The 23438-nt window shown below is 44.5% G+C and overlaps 1 protein-coding gene across 1 annotated transcript in view; it reads right to left on the bottom strand.

Annotated features, from left to right (window-relative positions):
• TCTN1 (tectonic family member 1) overlaps positions 1 to 21375 on the bottom strand; it is a 68644-nt gene extending 47269 nt beyond the window's left edge. The window contains exons 1-8 of the mRNA XM_077292787.1: positions 20866 to 21375; positions 19515 to 19635; positions 7362 to 7489; positions 6775 to 6929; positions 4096 to 4183; positions 3762 to 3868; positions 2970 to 2990; positions 1675 to 1800 (exon numbers count right to left, since the gene is read on the bottom strand). Coding sequence (XP_077148902.1) covers positions 1675 to 1800; positions 2970 to 2990; positions 3762 to 3868; positions 4096 to 4183; positions 6775 to 6929; positions 7362 to 7489; positions 19515 to 19635; positions 20866 to 21310 — 1191 coding nt within the window. The 5' untranslated portion in view covers positions 21311 to 21375. The remainder of the gene's footprint in view (positions 1 to 1674; positions 1801 to 2969; positions 2991 to 3761; positions 3869 to 4095; positions 4184 to 6774; positions 6930 to 7361; positions 7490 to 19514; positions 19636 to 20865) is intronic.
• Between the last annotated feature and the right edge of the window lie 2063 nt (positions 21376 to 23438).

Raw genomic sequence — 23438 nt, forward strand, 5'->3', positions numbered from 1 at the left:
AAGTAGATATAAGCCATATAAATGTGTCACAAAACAAAAGTGGGCAAAGTAGAAGAATAGGATGTAGTAAATGGTTACCAGAAATGCAGCGTGGCGCCTGGAGCCCCTACGTACGTTTCGGTGTACAAGCCTTCTTCAGGGAGGAAGAACTGGATGGCGCGCTATTTGCCTACCGGTGCGCAGATTTACCTAAAATACTTTGCAGTGTCCATTTACAGAGCCCTTTAGTGCTAGAAGCACAGAATCCCCCTTTAAGTGACCCTTGTGCACATAGCCTTAGCTGACTAAATGTGATAACCAGCAACAGACGTGTGGCAATCTTTTATCTGATCTGTTTACAGGACATCTCATGTCACGTTGATGCCAGTCTGGGTGTGGTACATTATTACACAATAAAACTTTTATTATATAAAAATTTTTATTTTTAGACACCAATATCAACCCCTTTCCCAACATGACAATTTTCTGCTTTTGTTTCTTTTCTTTTTTTTTTTTTTATGAGAGCCATAACTTTTTTTTTTTGTCATCAACATAGCTGTAGGAGGGCTTGTTCTTTTAATTTCGTTCATTTTACCATTCAACGTACTGGAAAAGCGCAAGGAAATTGCACAAACAAACTAATTTTTTTTTCCTCTTTTGTTTTTATGGCATTTATTATGCAAAAAAAGTGACCTGGCAACAAGATTCTCCAGATCACTACAATTACCAGCAATACCAAACATATAGTTAAGTTCATTCTTACTTTTTTTAATTTAAGTTGTAAACTAAAATTTGTAGGTTTGTAAAAAAAAATAAAAAAAAAATCATTTGCATCGTTTATTGATTTTGGAGTAGATTCGCTTAAATTACATTTTTTTCATGGTTTTGAGTTGTGTGAATTGGATTTTCATTCACGTATTTATTTCTGAATTTTTATAAAAAATTTTTTTTTTTTTTTTTAACTTCACTTGTTAGTTCTCTTAGGGGACTTGAACCTGCAATCATCTGATTGTTATTACAGCATATAGTATAAACATAGTATTGGAGTATATAGTGAAAATGATGGTGGTCTTCACAGAAGTACAGTCATGGCAGGCACTGTGGTCTTCAGCAGACCCTCAGCTGCTGTAAAAACCCATTGGCATCCCACAAATGTGTCAGTGTAAATGAGATTGTCAGAAATCTGATGAGGCTGGTGTTCTAAGGCCGGGGTCACACTTGCGAGTTCAATTCATGAAACTAGCTCGAGTCTTGAACCTCAATACCCGGCACTGCCGCCAGCACTCGGGACCAGAGTGTGCGGCTGCATGTATTTCTATGCAGGTGAATGCTCCGGTCCCAAGTGCTGGCGGCAGTGCCGGGTATTGATGCTCAAGTTTCTCGCACTGAACTCGCAAGTGTGACCCCGGCCTTACTTTAAAAAACCCTGTCCGAATGGCTGTATAATCATTTTTGAACATTTTCTTGCCCGACATTAAAATAAGGATTTTCTGAATCTAGCGTTACAATCCTCATATTAATTTAGGTTTAGGGACTAAGGATTATACAGCCGTTATGGCAATGATTTTTCAAAGTAAGTACACTAGCCTCATCAGATCTAAGAAATCTATTTAATAGTGTCTGCAGTTTGTACTTTGAAATAATAAAGCTTTGTCTAAAATGTACACAACATAGCTTAAGTATAAAAGTACTTACCCCAAGAACAACATGATTGCATACTCCTGTAGTGTTGTCATAGGAAGGTATATAGTCACTAACATTTCCACGAAAGACAGCACCATCTATTGATTTTATTGTAATTGCCTGAAGACTCACGTTAATCTGCAATACATCAGAAAAGACATTTGCCCCAGTATATACGTTGCAATATGACGCTTGCTGAAATGTAAAGATATTTAAAGAACCACTCCGACATTTTTGCTTTTATTTCACTATCAGAGTGGTATCACTAATGTACGTTCCCTGCGTGTAGTAGCTTTTCCGCTGCCATCTTCTGCTGTTCTCAGCACCGCTCTGGTCCTGCTGGATCGCTCCAGTGTTTGCTGGGCGGACCAGAAGTTGCTTCTCAGTGTAAGTCTATGAGAGCCAGAGCGAGACTCTCGGACTTACACAGAGAGCTTGTGACCGTTACCTCTGACTTTCGGACATTCAGGAGCTCCGGTCACAAGATGGCGGAATGGGGAATGTGACCAGAGCAGCATTGGGATGAGCAGAAGACATTACTGACACCACTCCGGCTGTGAAATAAAAAGCAAAAAAAAACGCTGAAGTGGTGCTTTAAAAATTATGAGTATGTAAGACTATTGTACAAACAGAAGTAACGTGTGCTTTGTGCATATATACTTTGCATTAATTACAATCTCAAAAAAAAAGTGTAAAGCTATGTGCACACAATGTCATTTTCAGAAGGATTCTGCTTGAAAAAGCGCTCAGAAGCTACTCAGAAGAATGAACATATAGATTTTCATGTAGAAACGACTTGCAGGCCATATGTTCAGGCTTCTGAGCGTCTTTTAACCATTTCAGTTTTAAAAAAATAAACGCCAAGCGGCTAATAGAGATGACTTGACCATTCGTCAGGTGTTTTCTGCTCAGAAGATCTCCTAGACTTTACAATGCAAGTCAATGGGAAGGCTCAAAAGATGTCTGGAAGGCTCCGGAGTGTCATTTGAGTGTTGTTGCAGAGTTTTCACTTGAGAACCCACTTGTTGTAAGTTTCTTCATTGTTGAATAGAGAGGAAAAAAAAATACCGGAAAAATAAGTTTAAAAAAAATCCCCCAAAAATGAAGGAAAAAAAAATGCTCAAAAAATGGCCACAAAATGATTTAAAAAAAAAAAAAAAAAGACACTTTAGGACAAAAAAAGGCTAACATGAAGTGACTTCCTCTGGGAAAACCTGGCAGGTTCACTCAAATTTTAAAGATGCGTTATGCACACACCCCAAGTGATACAAGAAATTAACACAGACTGAAACAAAAAACATTCTTACAGTATTCTGGAGGTTGGGCGCCTGTAAATTAAAAAAAAAAAAAAAACAGTAATGAGAGTAAAAAAAACAAAAAAACAACTAACTTCACTCCAAACAAAACCACGGATAATCTGTATAACACGTAAACTATTATGTACGACTTTCATAGTGTACCAGTCCCTTCACACAGAAATTGAAGAGTAGTGGGGTCTGCGGTCTTCACCCCCATACAAGTGACTGCTGTTTCTGGTGCACTGGGTATCAGTGGCATAACTAGAAGCTCATGGGCCCCAATGCAAAATCCCCTTCAGAGACTCCAAATATGACAGGTCTTTAATAGTACTGTGATTTTCTCTTACAGGCCAAAAGGGGACCTGTTGGGTCTGACTCCAACAACCGAACCTACTATAGTTACACCCCTGCACATACCAGTCTAATATGCTCTAATATCTCATGTTCTATAACTTTTCACCATTCATTCTTTTTGGGCAGTTCCTTTTCAGCCACATAATGCCAGCATTATAGGTGCAAGAACTCCCTTTCCATCACTTTCCAGGATGCTTTACCCCTGCCATTGTCCACGACTTGCATGTGCTGTACAATTTGCAGCTTTTATTTTTCTCTCTTCCCTAAACCAATCATTTAACAGACATAACTCCCACTGTCTACAGAACCCACTGATTCTATGGCCTCTTCTCCATGTATATTGTTAAGGGCATTTATGCAGAACCATTATACATTTCTTGTGTACTGGGCTTTGTGATAAGGTGGATCTTTAGAAATAACGCGTGATGATAATCTTTAATTACTTACAGTCAAGACTTCAACGTTTGTGTAAGTTCCAAGAGTCAGGACAGGGATGGAGCAATTCTCTATCTCTATTTGCCGACTACATGTAAAATCCTGGCTCTCCAAAAATCCTATTGAAAAAAACAAGTTTATTAGTACAGTGTTCTAATGCCGACCACATCCATCTGGTGCACATGGTGAGTGGTCTTTATTTTCATCGCAGGTTATATGGCAGAACACATCCCAAACATCTGAAATATTAATTAAACATTACAATGGGTTTGTGAAAACATGAAACAAAGCACAATAAAAAAAAAACAAAAACAAAGATAAATTAACCGGCTAAAAGCTATCTTACCAACTGGGTTACTGTCTGTGCATTCACTTGTTCCTAGAGGAGCAGGGAGTTTTAGGTACGAGTCCTGAGTCAGGAGGGGGGAACCGTACTTTAAAAAAGAACAAAAAACAAAATACATACATGCAGTTTCAGACATTAATTTCATAGTGTGTGCGTTTATACATACACTCATGCATATATAGGGTTAAACGTGATGCAATTAACTGTAACCCATCAATTATAGGGGACCTATGACCTAGACGAAGTGGTCACTGTATGATCTCATTCGCACTGCTCTCCTGAGTGTTCTGCTCTTTATGTTTAATTCTACCATATGGCTCCAGCGATAATGACCTTTTTATTTAGTGTTTCTTTTTTGGGTCTTTCCCAACAGTTCATTACTCTCAGGTTTCTTTGGGGGCAGGTCTTTCGGCCGCCTGCATCGACATACCTGATGGCCTCTGTCTTATCAGAAAATAGGACCTACACCATGCCCTCTGATAGGATCAGCACCAACATTAGTGCAGTGGCCATCCTTTCATGTCTACACCTCCTAGAAAAGGCTCTCAGCAGAGAAATCAGACACTTCAATGACCATTTTGTGATATTGAAAAAAGAGGAGGGGAAAAGCAAGAGGAGAGCTCAAAAGGAGGACACCATGTTTGTTGACTGTACGTTTTCCATGTATTGTCAAACCTTCCAATTTGCCTGGAAGGGTGCTTTAAATGTTTCCAAAAGCAAACAACCATGCACTAGATGTGACAGAGATCAAGGTGTATTGCAGAGCGATACAAAAGGCTCCGGCAGGTTGTACAGGTGGACTGGACTGTTTTCAATGCTACAATTGGGTGGATAGTCTCCCTGCCATTAGGTCTTTATAATAAATCTTAGTCTATTTGCTCAATAACAAAATAATTCTTTAAGCCATGAAAATAAGCAGCATGGATTATTTATCCTACATAAGAATATATCCAAGATTAAAGATTTTCTTTATTTGATGTGGGAAAGATATAAAGATAAGGATTCTGAAATTTACAAAATATCCCTTCGCCCCTCTTGCCATCCCATTCAAGTTCCTTTCCTGTTTAAGTTTCTAATCTAAATTACATAACCAGGTTGTATATGTTACATCATCTAAGGAACCAATTCTATGATACAATACTATTACATGCTAGGATGCTTAGGTAGATGATCATTTTTATATCTAGAAACGCAAGTAAAAAAATAAAAAAAATAAAAAAAAAATCACAAAGCGCAATGACAGGCCTAACAGAAACACACTAAAGAGAAGTACCATGTTCAGACCCACTGCCATCTGTTACATTTGTATCGCTACTCTATAACAGGACCGCTCTCCTCTCCACTGGCGGAGTACAAGTAACGTACACACTGTCTGTATTCCGGTGGTGTGGAGAACATGATGTCTCCATTATGGCTCATACCAAGTAGCTGAATTTCTCCCTCCGGTAAAGACACTGATAAGACCTATACCTAGAAATTGTGGTAACATCCACAATTTCCAGAAACTTTTCGGCACTTTATGTTGTTTCAAGACATTCAATACTATACAGTCCTGGCCGAAAGTGTTGGCACCTTTGAAATTGTTCCTGAAAATGAAGTATTTCTCCCAGAAAATTACTGCAGACACACAATGCAAAGACTGAGTCAACTCCTCCCCTTTTTACCGGATTTCAGGTATGATTTTCATATGGCCCTCACCTGTTCCTTGCCACATGTGAGTTTGAACAAGCTTCACATGCTTTAAACAAAGTAGTTTACCCACAATTTTGAGAAATTAGGTCCTTTTGCCTTTTTGTTCTGTTGTTTCAATACACACAAATGGAAATAAACATGTGTAATTGCAATCATTTTCTGGGATAAATACTTCATTTTCTGGAATAAAGTTTAGGTGGTTGGAACTTTCTGGGTGGTTTGTCACCAGGCATCGGTTCTACTACTCTGTAAAGCAGCCACGTGGTCATCTCTGTATACCTTTGCTAAGTTTTACAGGGTCCACACTTTTGCTTTGGCAGATACAAGTCTGGGCAGGAACATACTACAGGCAGCGATTGCTCAAGCTGCAGATTGAGCTACGGTACAAAAAGTGTCTGAGATAAAACAGTAAAATTACGTTACTTTCCCTCCCAGGAACAGCTTTAGAACATCCCTAATGAGACGACCGAGAAATAAAGACTGTTTTTTACTCACTGTAAAATCCCTTTCTCGTAGCCTCTATTGGGGGTCACAGCACCCACCCTTGGTTACCCGGCCAGGCGTGTATTTATGTTGTTCTTTGTTTGGGATGTAACTGAATGAAGATGTGGCAGCGGCCATCAACAGAAGTAAAGCGAGTGCGGGCACAGACACGGCTCTAACAGTAGTCCGCTGTAACTTTATTTTACCACATGAGTCAGGACATGATTTTTGTCGCTTCCTAATAGATAGGTATTACAGATTCTCCTCCTTTGTGAAGTGCTGCTCACTTGTAAGTAAAACCGGCCGCACAAACTGAACAGCTCATGTTTTCAAAATGGCAGCTGATGTAGAGACGAGTGACCATATCTGACCAACAAAACACCTTGCAATTAGGAAACAATAATGAGCAGTTCTGAGGATTCTCCATTTACGGCAATTCTGAGGGCAGGAGAGCTCTGCAGTCTGTGAGGATGGCCCTTTATATGAGACCAGAACAATATTTACCTCATACTTCGATGACTTGCGGGCTTCAGCGGAGCCAACCGTACTTTGTACAGCACCTCCAACGTTAAAGTCTATTCCACCAAATTCCTGGAGAAGACTGTCAAAGTTTGCCTCTGTTGGATCATCTGGGGTTATGAACGATAATGCTGGCTGGTCTATAACAATTATTAAAATATACAGGAGTCATTAAAAGAGTAAGCTGTTATTAGAAAGATCACTTAAGTAACTAATTAGTTTCATAATCATGTGAATGGGAAATTACAGTCATTCCCAATACTGGAAATTATCACCTATGCAAGGCAGGTCCAACCACCGGAAATACCCCACCATAAGATAGCGGTGGTCATGTATGAACTCCATCCATGTGGAAATCTCACAGCTGTCCTATTCCAGAGCAGCTGAGAAACGCAAAGCAATGACTCAATGGGTAAAACCTTACACTTCTGTTACCGCTGTGCTCAGAGCGCGGGACCAAATAATTCCGTTCTGCTCCCTGGTTTGGAGCTGTCAGATGCTACTTACTCTCTGAATGGATACAGTTTTATAACCTTTATATTTGCAATCTTTTAGATTTCAGCAATACTCACAGTTTGTGGCTTGGATGCAGAAAATATTTGGGTTAAGGACTTCCACTATTTCTGTTACTCTTTGAGGAACTTTTGAAGAACTGATTGAATACAAGACGGCGTCGCGTTTGCACAACTCGCTGTCTCCACTATAAAAATAAAAATGCATAAAACATATTACAAACAGGAAAAAAAACTATATGGACACTTAGGTGTCTTCTATATTTTAATAAAGAGATTGTGTCAAAGACAAAACATCTCCGTAAGCCTTTATAAAATATATGCATGACATAGAAAAGGCTCCGCCCTAAAGATAGATAGAGATATATATATATATATATATATATATATATAGAGATATATATAGAGATATATATATATATATATATATAGAGATATATATATATATATATATAGAGATAGATATATATATATATATATATATATATATATATATATATATATATATATATATATATACACACACACACACACACACTAGATGGAGGCCCGATGCTATCCCATCGGGAGGGTGGTGATGTCCCGATGGGGGCAGGCTTTGCAGCACTGAGAATCTCTCATCCCCAAGCGCTCACCCACCTATCAACTACACCATGTGCTGAGTTCTCCTGTCTTGTCAAGGCCATAAAGCAAGGGGAAAGTAGTGGAGTCTAAACTTCCACCAATTCAGAGGCTGCTGGCATGCGCGTCACAGCATCTGTCAAACAATGACATGCTGTGACGCAGTTCATAAATAAACAGATAGATCAACTGCGCATGCGCTCCCTGGGTTCGCGCATGCGCAGTTAATGTGCCCGGCCACCGTCATCTGCCTCTACAAAGATGGCGGTCTGATTTACTGCGCCTGCTCAGTGAATCATTTTCCTATGGCTGCCCGGTGGGGAGGGTGCCCCGGTGGTCTGGATCTGAGCGGTGGCCGGGATCCCAGCGGCGTGGGGTTTTTTGTGGCGGGGAGTCCCAGCAGTGGGGGGTTCTGCGATGACCCACTGGTGGTACTACGCAAGGGCCTGGTACCTCCAGCGGGTGCCATATTGGAATACCCATCACTTGGGTATTCCAATATGGCGGTTGGGGGACTTCCGGTGCGGCGCGGTGGATTGTGGGATTCGAGGACGTCAAGACAGAAGTGGATGACAGACAATTTAAGGTAGTTATATAAATAGATTTTTTGATATCTCCTCTCCATTAAGGAGACAGTATCTTGTAACATTTAGGTTACAATTTGTGATAATGTCTGTCATGATTCTCAATGGCGAGAGAACATAGCCCAGCATATATGAGAACTAGCTCTTGGAAGATGGAAACTATACTGACCATGAACTAAACCTGCCGCACAACTAGAAGTGGCCGGGTAGCATGCCTACGTTCTTTATCCCTAGATGCCCAGCGCCAGCCGGAGAACTACCTAATCCTAGCAGAGGAAAAGACAGTCCTGGCTCACCTCTAGAGAAATTTTCCCAAAAGGCAGACAGAGGCCCCCACATATATTGGCGGTGATTTTAGATGAAATGACAAACGTAGTATGAAAATAGGTTTAGCAAAATCGAGGTCCGCTTACTAGATAGCATGAAGACAGAAAGGGCACTTTCATGGTCAGCAGAAAACCCTATCAAAACACCATCCAGAAATTACTTTAAGACTCTAGCATTAACTCATAACACCAGAGTGGCAATTTCCGCTCACAAGAGCTTTCCAGACACAGTAACGAAACAGCAGCTGTGAACAGGAACAAAATGCAAAAACACACAAGGACAAAAGTCCAACTTAGCTAGGAGTTGTCTAGTAGCAGGAACATGCACAGAAGGCTTCTGATTACATTGTTGACCGGCATGAAACTGACAGAGGAGCAAGGTTATATAGCGACTCCCACATCCTGATAGGAGCAGGTGAACAGAGGGGATGATGCACACAAGTACAATTCCACAAGTGGCCACCGGGGGAGCCCAGAATCCAATTTCACAACAGTACCCCCCCCTCAAGGAGGGGGCACCGAACCCTCACCAGAACCACCAGGGCGATCAGGATGAGCCCTATGAAAGGCACGGACAAGATCGGAGGCATGAACATCAGAGGCAGTGACCCAAGAATTATCCTCCTGACCATATCCCTTCCATTTGACCAGATACTGGAGTTTCCGTCTGGAAACACGAGAGTCTAAGATCTTTTCCACAACGTACTCCAACTCACCCTCAACCAACACCGGAGCAGGAGGCTCAACGGAAGGCACAGCCGGTACCTCATACCTGCGCAACAATGACCGATGAAAAACATTATGAATCGAAAAGGATGCAGGGAGGTCCAAACGGAAGGACACAGGGTTAAGAATCTCCAATATCTTGTACGGGCCGATGAACCGAGGCTTAAACTTAGGAGAAGAAACCCTCATAGGGACAAAACGAGAAGACAACCACACCAAGTCCCCAACACAAAGCCGAGGACCAACACGACGACGGCGGTTGGCAAAAAGCTGAGTCTTCTCCTGGGACAACTTCAAATTGTCCACCACCTGCCCCCAAATCTGATGCAACCTCTCCACCACAGCATCCACTCCAGGACAATCCGAAGATTCCACTTGACCGGAGGAAAATCGAGGATGAAACCCCGAATTACAGAAAAACGGGGACACCAAGGTGGCAGAGCTGGCCCGATTATTGAGGGCGAACTCCGCCAAAGGCAAAAAAGCAACCCAATCATCCTGATCCGCAGACACAAAACACCTCAAATATGTCTCCAAGGTCTGATTAGTCCGCTCGGTCTGGCCATTAGTCTGAGGATGGAAAGCAGACGAAAAAGACAAATCTATGCCCATCCTAGCACAGAACGCCCGCCAAAATCTAGACACGAATTGGGTCCCTCTGTCAGAAACGATATTCTCCGGAATACCATGCAAACGAACAACATTTTGAAAAAACAGAGGAACCAACTCGGAAGAAGAAGGCAACTTAGGCAAGGGAACCAGATGGACCATCTTAGAGAAACGGTCACACACCACCCAGATGACAGACATCTTCTGAGAAACAGGCAGATCCGAAATAAAATCCATCGAGATGTGCGTCCAAGGCCTCTTCGGGATAGGCAAGGGTAACAACAATCCACTAGCCCGAGAACAACAAGGCTTGGCCCGAGCACAAACGTCACAAGACTGCACAAAGCCTCGCACATCTCGTGACAGGGAAGGCCACCAGAAGGACCTTGCCACCAAATCCCTGGTACCAAAGATTCCAGGATGACCTGCCAACGCAGAAGAATGAACCTCAGAGATGACTCTACTGGTCCAATCATCAGGAACAAACAGTCTACCAGGTGGGCAACGATCAGGTCTATCCGCCTGAAACTCCTGCAAGGCCCGCCGCAGGTCTGGAGAAACGGCAGACAATATCACTCCATCTTTAAGGATACCTGTGGGCTCAGAATTACCAGGGGAGTCAGGCTCAAAACTCCTAGAAAGGGCATCCGCCTTAACATTCTTAGAACCCGGTAGGTAAGACACCACAAAATTAAACCGAGAGAAAAACAACGACCAGTGCGCCTGTCTAGGATTCAGGCGCCTGGCAGACTCAAGGTAAATTAAATTTTTGTGGTCAGTCAATACCACCACCTGATGTCTGGCCCCCTCAAGCCAGTGACGCCACTCCTCAAAAGCCCACTTCATGGCCAAAAGCTCCCGATTCCCAATATCATAATTCCGCTCGGCGGGCGAAAATTTACGGGAAAAAAAGGCACAAGGTCTCATTACGGAGCAGTCGGAACTTCTCTGCGACAACACCGCCCCAGCTCCGATTTCAGAAGCGTCGACCTCAACCTGAAAAGGAAGAGCAACATCAGGCTGACGCAACACTGGGGCGGAAGAAAAGCGGCGCTTGAGCTCCCGAAAGGCCTCCACAGCATCAGGGGACCAATCAGCAACATCAGCACCCTTCTTAGTCAAATCAGTCAATGGTTTTACAACATCAGAAAAACCAGCAATAAATCGACGATAAAAGTTAGCAAAGCCCAAAAATTTCTGAAGACTCTTAAGAGAAGAGGGTTGCGTCCAATCACCAATAGCCTGAACCTTGACAGGATCCATCTCGATGGAAGAGGGGGAAAAAATGTATCCCAAGAAGGAAATCTTTTGAACCCCAAAAACACACTTAGAACCCTTCACACACAAGGAATTAGACCGCAAAACCTGAAAAACCCTCCTGACCTGCTGGACATGAGAGTCCCAGTCATCCGAAAAAATCAGAATATCATCCAGATACACAATCATAAATTTATCCAAATAATCACGGAAAATGTCATGCATAAAGGACTGGAAGACTGAAGGGGCATTTGAAAGACCAAAAGGCATCACCAAATACTCAAAATGGCCCTCGGGCGAATTAAATGCGGTTTTCCACTCATCCCCCTGCTTGATTCGCACCAAATTATACGCCCCACGGAGATCAATCTTAGAGAACCACTTGGCCCCCTTTATACGAGCAAACAAATCAGTAAGCAGTGGTAACGGATATTGATATTTAACCGTGATTTTATTCAAAAGTCGATAATCAATACACGGCCTCAAAGAGCCGTCTTTCTTAGACACAAAGAAAAAACCGGCTCCTAAGGGAGATGACGAAGGACGAATATGTCCCTTTTCCAAGGACTCCTTTATATATTCTCGCATAGCCGCGTGTTCAGGCACAGACAGATTAAATAAACGACCCTTAGGGTATTTACTACCCGGGATCAAGTCTATGGCACAATCGCACTCCCGGTGCGGAGGTAGTGAACCAACCTTGGGTTCTTCAAAAACGTCACGAAAGTCAGACAAGAATTCAGGAATCTCAGAGGGAATAGATGATGAAATGGAAACCAAAGATACGTCCCCATGAGTTCCTTTACATCCCCAGCTTAACACAGACATAGCTCTCCAGTCGAGGACTGGGTTATGAGATTGCAGCCATGGCAATCCCAGCACCAAAACATCATGTAGATTATACAGCACCAGAAAGCGAATAACCTCCTGGTGATCCGGATTAACACGCATAGTCACTTGTGTCCAGTATTGTGGTTTATTACTAGCCAATGGGGTGGAGTCAATCCCTTTCAGAGGTATCGGAGCCTCCAATGGCTCCAAATCATACCCACAGCGTTTGGCAAAGGACCAATCCATAAGACTCAAAGCAGCGCCAGAGTCGACATAGGCGTCCGCGGTAATAGATGACAAAGAACAAATCAGGGTCACAGATAGAATAAACAGACTGTAAAGTGCTAATTGAAACAGACTTGTCAGGCTTCTTAGTACGCTTAAAGCATGCTGATATAACATGAGTTGAATCACCACAATAGAAGCACAACCCATTTTTTCGTCTAAAATTCTGCCGCTCGCTTCTGGACAGAATTCTATCACATTGCATATTTTCTGGCGTTTTCTCAGTAGACACCGCCAAATGGTGCACAGGTTTGCGCTCCCGCAGACGCCTATCGATCTGAATAGCCATCGTCATGGACTCATTCAGACTCGCAGGCACAGGGAACCCCACCATAACATCCTTAATGGCATCAGAGAGACCTTCTCTGAAAATCGCCGCCAGGGCGCACTCATTCCACTGAGTAAGCACAGACCATTTGCGGAATTTTTGGCAGTATATTTCAGCTTCATCTTGCCCCTGAGACAAGGACATCAAGGCCTTTTCCGCCTGAAGCTCTAAATGAGGTTCCTCATAAAGCAACCCCAAGGCCAGAAAAAACGCATCCACATTGAGCAACGCAGGATCCCCTGGTGCCAATGCAAAAGCCCAGTCCTGAGGGTCGCCCCGGAGCAAGGAAATTACAATCCTGACCTGCTGTGCAGGGTCTCCGGCAGAGCGAGACTTCAGGGACAAAAACAATTTGCAATTATTTTTAAAATTTTGAAAGTGAGATCTATTCCCCGAGAAGAATTCAGGCAAAGGAATTCTAGGCTCAGACATAGGTGCATGAACAACAAAATCTTGCAAATATTGTACCTTTGTGGCGAGATTATTCAAACCTGTAGCTACACTCTGAAGATCCATTTGAAACAGGTGAACACAGAGCCATTCAAGGATTAGAAGGAGAGAAAGAGAGGAAGGCTGCAGTATAGGCAGAATAGCAAGTGATTCAATTAAGAGCACACTCAGAACTAGAGGGAAAAAAAAAAAAAAAAAAAAAATTGTAGCAGACTTCTTTTTTCTCTCCTTTCTCAGCCAGTAATTTAACCCTTTTTTGGGCCGGTCAAACTGTCATGATTCTCAATGGCGAGAGAACATAGCCCAGCATATATGAGAACTAGCTCTTGGAAGATGGAAACTATACTGACCATGAACTAAACCTGCCGCACAACTAGAAGTGGCCGGGTAGCATGCCTACGTTCTTTATCCCTAGATGCCCAGCGCCAGCCGGAGAACTACCTAATCCTAGCAGAGGAAAAGACAGTCCTGGCTCACCTCTAGAGAAATTTTCCCAAAAGGCAGACAGAGGCCCCCACATATATTGGCGGTGATTTTAGATGAAATGACAAACGTAGTATGAAAATAGGTTTAGCAAAATCGAGGTCCGCTTACTAGATAGCATGAAGACAGAAAGGGCACTTTCATGGTCAGCAGAAAACCCTATCAAAACACCATCCAGAAATTACTTTAAGACTCTAGCATTAACTCATAACACCAGAGTGGCAATTTCCGCTCACAAGAGCTTTCCAGACACAGTAACGAAACAGCAGCTGTGAACAGGAACAAAATGCAAAAACACACAAGGACAAAAGTCCAACTTAGCTAGGAGTTGTCTAGTAGCAGGAACATGCACAGAAGGCTTCTGATTACATTTTTTACCGGCATGAAACTGACAGAGGAGCAAGGTTATATAGCGACTCCCACATCCTGATAGGAGCAGGTGAACAGAGGGGATGATGCACACAAGTACAATTCCACAAGTGGCCACCGGGGGAGCCCAGAATCCAATTTCACAACAAATGTCCAATGTGGCGTCTCCTGAGAGTCTTGTCTAGTGGTGGTTATTTTTTCTCCCCTGCATGACGTTGACCAATCATAAGAGGCGGCGTCAGGAAGGGGAAAAAAATGAAACATACCCCCAGAAGGTCAGAGGAACACGCTTTCTCCTTTGAGACATTAATGACACTGAACCCAGAGCTAGTTTTTAGTGTACAGCAGAGCAGCATGTGATTACAAACACCTCTAGCTTTCATCTCAGGACAGTCAGTGTAGATTAAAGGTGATACATCATGTGGGATAAGGACATACAGCAAAGCTGAGTGTGACGATAACACCTCCAACTTTTGTCTCATGGCAGTCAGTGTGGGGTGATGGGGATATAGCTGAGCTAAGTGTGGCTACAAACAACTCTAGCTTACAACTGGTGGCAGTTAGTGAGGGGGGAGGAGTAGAGATTAGATAAGCTCATTACAAACATCAAGGGTCTTCTGTTGTCATAGACAACTGGGAAGCAGGCAGGTATTACTTTAAATAACAAAGTAAGCATTACTTACCTTATGAATCCATTGCCACATCAATGCCACCTGCCCACTGCTCAATGCCAGTCTTTGAGAACATGGCTGCAATGCTGATGCCATGAGTGGTCGGCACAAGATACCTGAGCACAGTGATTGGCTCTAGCGGTCACATGATGTAGATAAACCGTGGCAGCAAGTAAAACAAAACAGAGAGGCGGCACTGGAGAGGCAGGGACTTCACCAGATAAGAAAGCTTATGTTATAGCATTACTTGCCAGTGGCCCAATTTAATAAGATAATGGATAACCACTTTATGTAAAAAATGTAATCTGCCCATCATGTGTAATTTGACAAAAAAATAAGCAGACGTTATAGTGTTGGTATTCCATTTTGTTTTTGCCTTTCCTCCTAAATTTTCTTAAATCATACAAGTGAACTTAAAGGGAATCTGTCACCCCAAAAATTCACCTATAAGCTAAGGCCACCGCCATCGGGGGCTTATCTACAACATTCTGTAATGCTTTAGATAAGCCCTCGATGTATCCTGAAAGATGAGAAAAAGAGGTTAGATTATACTCACCCAGGGGCGGTCCCGCTGCGGTCCGGTTCTGGTCCGATTGGTGTCGCGGTCCGGTCCGGGGCCTCCCATCTTCTTACGATGACGTCCTCTTCTTGTCTTCACGCTGCGGCTCCAGCGCAGGCGTACTTTGTTTGCCCTGTTGAGGGCAGAGCAAAGTACTGCAGTGCTCAGGCACCGGGAAAGGTCAGAGAGGCCCGACACCTGCGCACTGCAGTACTTTGCTCTGCCCTCAACAGGGCAGACAAAGTACGCCTGCGCCGGAGCCACGAGAGGAAGCAAAGAAGAGGACATAATCGTATGAAGATGGGAGGAGCTGAACCGCGACGCCCATCGGACCCGAACCGGGACCGCCCCTGGGTGAGTATAATCTAACTCCTTTTTCTTATCTTTCAGGTTACATCGGGGGCTTAGCTACACCATTACAGAATGCTGTAGATAAGCCCCTGATGCCGGTGGCATTAGCTTATAGGCGAAAAATGGGGTGATAGATTCCATTTAAAACACATTTCTATGAATTTTCAATAATCCAACATATGATGATCCAGAACCTGTGGCTTTTCATTTCTGATGGATTTAATCTATTTTATTGGAGATGGATATATTATGTTCAGCAGTCGCCTACACAAAAAAAAAAATCAATGATTTGACTGCCACCTTGTGGCCTAGAAGAAGAGTTCAATCAAAAACTCTGATTACATGTTAAACATACTGTATGTCATAGAGACATTAATTACTGGGGGAGCTCGGCTTGATGCGCTGTAGTGGCCAGTGTTCCTGCTGTGTCCGACAACATCTGTTTAACCCCTGCATGCCTGTTTGGATTGACCATTGAACTGCCCGATTGCTCTGCCAATAGTTGTTGATTCGACCCAGTTTTGTTTTATTGCGTATTTGGTTCCTATTTTGTCTTTATCCCTGTCTCTCCGGTTCTGACCCGGCTCGTTTAGATTTTCCTTCCACTTGCTCCACTCTATGGGCGCAGTTCAGGCCCCTTATGATGGACAGATTTCTGTATAATGGTGAAAACTAGGTTGCACAAAGTCTATTCATGGAAGCCTATTACTCAGCTGGCAGATTGTTTACACAGCTTGTTTTTCACTAATAACACAATGGCCGGTTGTATAGAGCTCACTTTCCATTCACCAATAGATGATTGTTTGCATGTAGGATTTAAGGGAACATTATAGTCATTTTTGTATTGGTAAAAAATACATAGGTACGAATTAAAATTATTAAAGGGATTGTCCACTACTAGCCTCCTCTATTTAACCAGTTCAGGGCAGGGCCATTTTCTCTGTTCCTGACTGGGCACATTTTCAAGGGGTTTTTTTTTTGTACATCCGCTTTTAAAGGCACTAACATTATTTCTTGTTTGGGAAATTCAAATAATTCTAGGCTTTTTTAATTTTTACGAATATTTTATATTCCTTTTTTTTCTGTATATAAATCGGGGGGAAATGTAAAGAAGAATAGGAAATACAAGTCTATTATTCACATTTTTTATGGCTAAAGGACAGTTAAAAAAAAAACAAAAACTAGCATTACCCATTCTGTAGAAATGATTCTTATATATTGGACATACATTTTTATAGGGGTGTGGCTAGAAACATTGATTCAGAATAGTGGTTTTTTTTTATTGCTTTATTTATTTTTTTCTTTTATTTCCCACACTGTGCTCCCCATAAGATCTTAAAAGACCAGCAAGAGGGTTGGACAGGGCAAATTAACATATCAATACATTTTTATTGCTAATATACAGTTGCAGGGGAAATCCAGCCTCTTGTCTGGATAGCACAGCTGACTGGGTCACATAGGACCCAGCAGTTTCTCCTCCCTCCCTACACCCAGCGATCATATAATCATCGGGTTTGAAGGATAAAGAGCAGTCAGTAGTTCCTTTCTATGTACCCAGTGCTTGTTCAGTGCTGTGTGTTTATTGTGATCTTGAAGGCAGAGAAGGTAATAAACCATCTCTGCCTTCTCTATGGAGCAGTATGGCTGTATGTCTGACAGCTGACGGCTTGCCTCTGCAAGCATGGGTGGTCTGGAACTGGTGGTCCATGGGTGGTCTGGAACTGGTTAATCAATTCAGGACCTCATACTAAATAAAAACAAGGTATACTCCCCTCCCGCAGCAGCACTGTTCCAGCAACGACGGCACAACGGTTTCCAATGGATGATGAGACATTATTGTATCACGTGACCGTTGCAGACGCTGATCAGCTGAAGCTCATCAACATTGTCAGATGGGAGGTAGTGAAGGCTGCAGCTAGTCAGCAGCCACTGATTGCCTGCAGCAAACCCTTGAAACAAAAACGTCATGTCACCCACTGGGAACAGCAGCGATAACATCTCAAACTGCGCAGCTGCAGGTGGCGAGCATGCCTTTATAGATGCTACCGCGCAAGCGCCGTCATTTTGTTGGAGGGAAAAAAAATTTCATCAGCAATAGATACTACTGCCCATGAGCCGGAGCTATTTTGCTGTAGTTACTTTTCTTTCCCTTTAACAACCACAATATGAACTGCGCAAGTGCAGTATTTAAGATAGGAGGCAGGTCACTGAGGGTTCAGAGACGTGTCACTTAAGTGATAATGATGAAGATGAGACCAGAGCACCACATAAAGACCCCCCAAAAGGCCGCCCCGGAGCACAAGAATAATTAAAAACTGAACATAAAGATTAAAAAACAACCACAAGACGGATTTCATCAACCCAGTTATCATTGTAATCAGTATAACGGCGCCAACCTGACCCTGCCTGTAGTTTATTAAGCAAAATCCTGATAACAGGTTCACTTTAAAACTGTACTTCTGAAGACCACCACTTCACCTTTAGAAAGGACTTATCACAACTAAAAAAATTGTCAAAGTCCCCTTGTTGAAGACCATAAAAATTAGCACTAAATAAAAACTGCTCATATCTCTGTAACCGTATGATGGATTTAAGATATAACTGGCAAGTCACAAAAAATAGCAAAGAGCCCAGAAATCTTCATCTAATCTTTCTGGCGCCCAGTAACCTGAGCCTTAATAAAAGTCTGTCCCTCCTCTCCTGAAAACAGTGGAATGAATGTTGGGAGGAACGTCTGTGCCGTGATGTTCTCCAGCAGCCCTGTCTCATGCTGGATTCCACCAGTGCCCATGCTGCAGCGCTGCCCGTGGAGACACAGTGCCGGTCTTCGCTGTGGAGCAGGGGCATGGTGAGGGGCTTCCCTAAATCTTATATCCACTCATCCTGGACTGATAGAACAGAACAGAGCAATACACATCCACTGCAGTCCTATGACGTGCTAAGGCTATGTTCACATTTGCATTGCGTCGGGTGCAGGTTCGGCGATGCATAGCGACGCATGCGTCATGCGCCCCTATATTTAACATGGGGGCACATGGACATGCGTTGTCTTGCGTTTTGTGACGCATGCGTCATTTTTGGCGCAAGCGTCAGGGCGCACAGGACGCTACATGTTGCATTTTTTTGCATCCAAAATCAAGCCAAAATGGACGCATGCGTCACAAAACAATGCATTTTGCATGCGTTGTGCGTTGCGTCGCAGACGCAACGCCCAACGACGCAAATGTGAACGTAGCATAACACCTTCGGATGGTTTGTGTAGACACTGATGCCTAATTTCTCTTGTACAGTGATCCGTTCAGCACCACACCAGTAGCCTAACCGGACCCTCCATCCATCCATGCCTCTGTGCACTTCTTGCTGTCACTCCAATTCATTGTTGTTCTCCCAACTACTGAGCCAACAGCAATAATCAGCGCTGACATCTCACCTTACACAGGCTGCGATCTGCCGGAGTGATATACTACCAAGGTCTGTTTATGACAATCATCGCACAACTCTTAGCCAATTATTGAGGTCTCATGTGCCTAAACACAATGTGCTGGCAATGTGGATCGTCTGCCCCTCGTACATGTCGTCCCTTACTATCCAGGGGGAATAATAATTATACATACAGAATACTACCACTCACCATGGCAGGCGGCCAAGGGGACGATATTTATCCTACTAAAATACCAATCCAGAGCAATGTCAGCGCGGCTTCTCACAGCTCCGCAGTCAGGGCAGGAGCAGATCATTTAACCCATCGCTGCCTCTTACTTACGTTACGACAGGGACGGAGCATCCGGAGAAGACACTGCAGTCAGCGGCGCTGCAGTCAGGATCGCAGCAGCAGTTCACATCGCAGGCGCCCACCAGCAGGTCACAGATACACAGGCTGGAGACTGAGGAGGACAGTGGTCAGAAATAGGGGTTAGAAGGGCGACAAAGGAGGCAAGTTGTTAGTGCACTTTGTGGAGCAAGGTCACCAGACGTCTGCTTGCTGTCAGTGAACGGATTGATGTTCCATGCATTCAGCAGCGTGGCTCCTCTGGAGTTTTGCCCTACTGTCATGACAGAGCCTTTTTACTTTCACGTGATTATGGGCTCGTTCACACTGTGGTATATATAACACGACTGAGAGCTATATGAGGTTTTATAGTGTTATACTATGGGGCCGAGCGGATCTGCCATTATTCTCTCATGCCGATCCAGCAAGTGGCTGTGAGAATCGACTCACTCACACCCATACAAGTCTGTGTGTGAGCGTGAAACATCGGACTGCACTCGGAGGTCATCCGAGTGCAGTCCAATTACCGAGGAGGAGAAATTAGTTGCTCCGTCACCTCCGCGGCGATTCTCACTGACAGAGTTTGAGCCAAGTGTCATGTGCACAATCGTCCCGATCCTCTCGCATGAGAACATTCGCTAGAGATCCTGGCCTTAAACGGCTGCCATGGACTGCTATAGGGTGTCTGGTGCCAACGGGCAGGAAATCTTAGGGAACCTGAGGGCAATCTCTAATATAGTGTCAGCCAGGATGCACACACTGCCCGGAGCACCGCGCAGTTCCCCGAGCCCCGCGCACACTGCTCCCCGAGCCCCGCACACACTGCTCCCCGAGCCCCGCACACACTGCTCCCCGAGCCCCGCACACACTGCTCCCCGAGCCCCGCACGCACTGCCCGGAGCCCCGCACGCACTGCCCGGAGCCCCGCACGCACTGCCCGGAGCCCCGCACGCACTGCCCGGAGCCCCGCACGCACTGCCCGGAGCCCCGCACGCACTGCTCCCCGAGCCCCGCACGCACTGCTCCCCGAGCCCCGCACGCACTGCTCCCCGAGCCCCGCACGCACTGCTCCCCGAGCCCCGCACGCACTGCTCCCCGAGCCCCGCACTGCTCCCCGAGCCCCGCACACACTGCCCGGAGCCCCGCACAGCTCCCCGAGCCCCGCACTGCTCCCCGAGCCCCGCACTGCTCCCCGAGCCCCGCACTGCTCCCCGAGCCCCGCACAGCTCCCCGAGCCCCGCACAGCTCCCCGAGCGGACACATCCCTGTACACAAGGGGCTGCCACATGGACTGGCGACATGCTGCAACAGCAACAAACAGGAAAGATGGGACGGATCCACTCACCGGGGGTCTCCAGGGGCCGGAGGGAGCGGGGCTGCGGGAGCTCGGGGACAGTCACCGGGGGGGACGACATGGAGGTCAGATCTCCTGGTGCCTCCGAGCGCGGGTCCCAGGGCACAGGCTCAGCACTGCTGTGCTCTCCGGTACCGGGCGCAGGACTGCTAGACTCTCCGGTGCCGGGCTCAGGACTGGTATAGTCTGCGGTGCCGGGCTGAAGAGTGTACTCTCCGGTGCCGGGCTCAGCGTCGGTATAGGCTCCGGTGCCGGGCGCAGAATTGTTATAGTCTCCGGTGCCGGGTACAGAGGTGGGAGCCCCCGCCGGTCCCTCCATAGTGTCACTGCCCAGCTCCGTCCCGTTGTCAGCAGCCGGACGCTCAGTGGCAGAGGCCGTCGCCCCGCACACCGCAGCCAGCAGCAGCCCCACCACACAGCGCTGACATACGGCCATGGCGGCGACCTGTCCTGCGTTGCTATAAACAACAACGATCCAGGAAGTGACGGTAAAGTCCTTCCTGCTCCTCAGGATAACAGTCTGTAGGAACAAGATAGAAAACCAGGAAACCCCAGGCCTCCCAGAGCAACCTGCAGCGCCATCCTGCGGCAGCCTTCACTTCCCCGAGTAACAGAATGAACAATAATATCCTTCTAATAAGATGTTTTACTCTTTACAAATATCCTCATGTTATAGTGTCAGATGTAGGTACCATCACCCATTATGTGCCCGCAGAACTGCACAGCTTCGTGGAAAGATAGAGACAGACTGTTGTCGCAGGTCTCGACCTACTCTCTGATGAGTCCACTGTAGAGATGACGTCACGGCACCGGAGAGATAAGACACAATACACCAGGGCTGTATCTGAAATATCTCTAGTTTATTTAAGCTTACACACACTTTTTATGCATTCTTGTGTTGGAGGCGGATTCTCCATATATTGGCTAAGCGTCGGAGTGTATTACTCCCTTGCCTCCCTATGGTTTCGCAAACACATTTTTACACAGTACATTATTCGTTATTTTACCAAGGACATTCCCTGCTACAATTAGTTCTTAGGAATCAGCGATAACAGCACAATGAAGAATAGTGAATTATGTCTTGTTTTTCTGACCTCTAATAACACTTATACAAAATGGAGGCAAGCAAAATAAAATGGATCCTGCTCTAACATTCCCCCATTTTATTCACTATTCTGAATAAGCTGTACTGTTTCCTGGCCGGAGGATTTGTTAGTATGTATCATCATCAGCTACGTGAGTGCAGAATTTCCCAGCGCATACTACACCAAGGACAGAAAATACAGAGAAAACTGGAACGCAGCTACATGTCCCCTCCATAGCAGAGATAAGAAAATCACAGCATTCCTCAACACAGAAGAAAACAATTGCGCAGATGTTTGACTCCCCCCTCCCATCAGGTATTTTAGAAATTTCACACAGAAACGGAATACAGCAGTTCTCAGACTTAATTAATTTCTACAAAACCTTCATCAAACAAATTCAAAGTCTTCTTCTTCTACGGAAACTGATTATCTAGCAGGGAGACCCTCTGTCCCAAATTTTTAACTGTTTGCTTTCCCAACACATTAATCTCAGTCACTTTCTCAGTTCCTTCTTGCACCACAAAACATCCAGTTTTTTGTCATAGTAATAGACAACTTTTTTTCAACGTGACAAAAACAATCAGAATTCACTTCCTCTGTTGATCCTCAATTTGCTATATATCAACCACTCAACTTGAAGGAGGTAAATCTTTTACCAATCTTTCAATCACACTGATAACCAAACAATCACAAGTTTCCTTCTAAAACTAGGCACCATATTTCACCTTCAACTTCCAACTTCAACTTACAATATTTCTTTCTACTGCAAAACAATATTGTTGCTTTAAACAAAACACAGATCTCCCAGCACATACAGAGATACACTTAAAAACTATTTTGAACACTATATATGCAATAAGGACAATCACAACTATATGCAATAAGCTTTGTAAAATCCCAGCTACCCAGCCCCCGATCTCCTTAAACCAATTGGCTGGGTTTAGGAAAGAGAAAGTATCTGACCACCAGCTGTCCGTCGGTAGTGTTCCACAACTGAACATTGTTTGTGGCATTGTTGGCAAATGTGTCAGAACAATCAGTCCAGGCAAACAGTTCCTCAGGTGACAGGGATAGCTAGGAAGGGGATACTTGTGGCTGACGTTGGTGAATGCGTACAGATCCAACAGTCTGATAAGGGCTGGGAATTTCTCAACAAGTCATCTATCAGTTTTCGGTGATGTTGCACAAACTTATTGTTCAAGGATGTTGGAGAATTTAGACTGTCCCATGCGATTACACATAATATCATGGAAATCGAAACCAGCCAAAACATTATGTTTCCTTTATCGATTGTCGAGTTCTTTAACTCGCTTGCAGTGTGATGCGTGGATCCAACTAGATTTTCCTTCGAGCTTGACAGCTGTGGCTGTGGTCAGGAGCACTTGGTATGGTCCGTCAAATCTTGGTTCCAGGCTCTTCCGGACGTGCCACTTTATCAATACCCAGTCTCCTGGCTCCAAGGGATGGTGTCCAGGAACC

Source organism: Ranitomeya variabilis, chromosome 1 (assembly GCF_051348905.1).
Source record: "Ranitomeya variabilis isolate aRanVar5 chromosome 1, aRanVar5.hap1, whole genome shotgun sequence".
NCBI classification, from domain to species: domain Eukaryota; kingdom Metazoa; phylum Chordata; class Amphibia; order Anura; family Dendrobatidae; genus Ranitomeya; species Ranitomeya variabilis.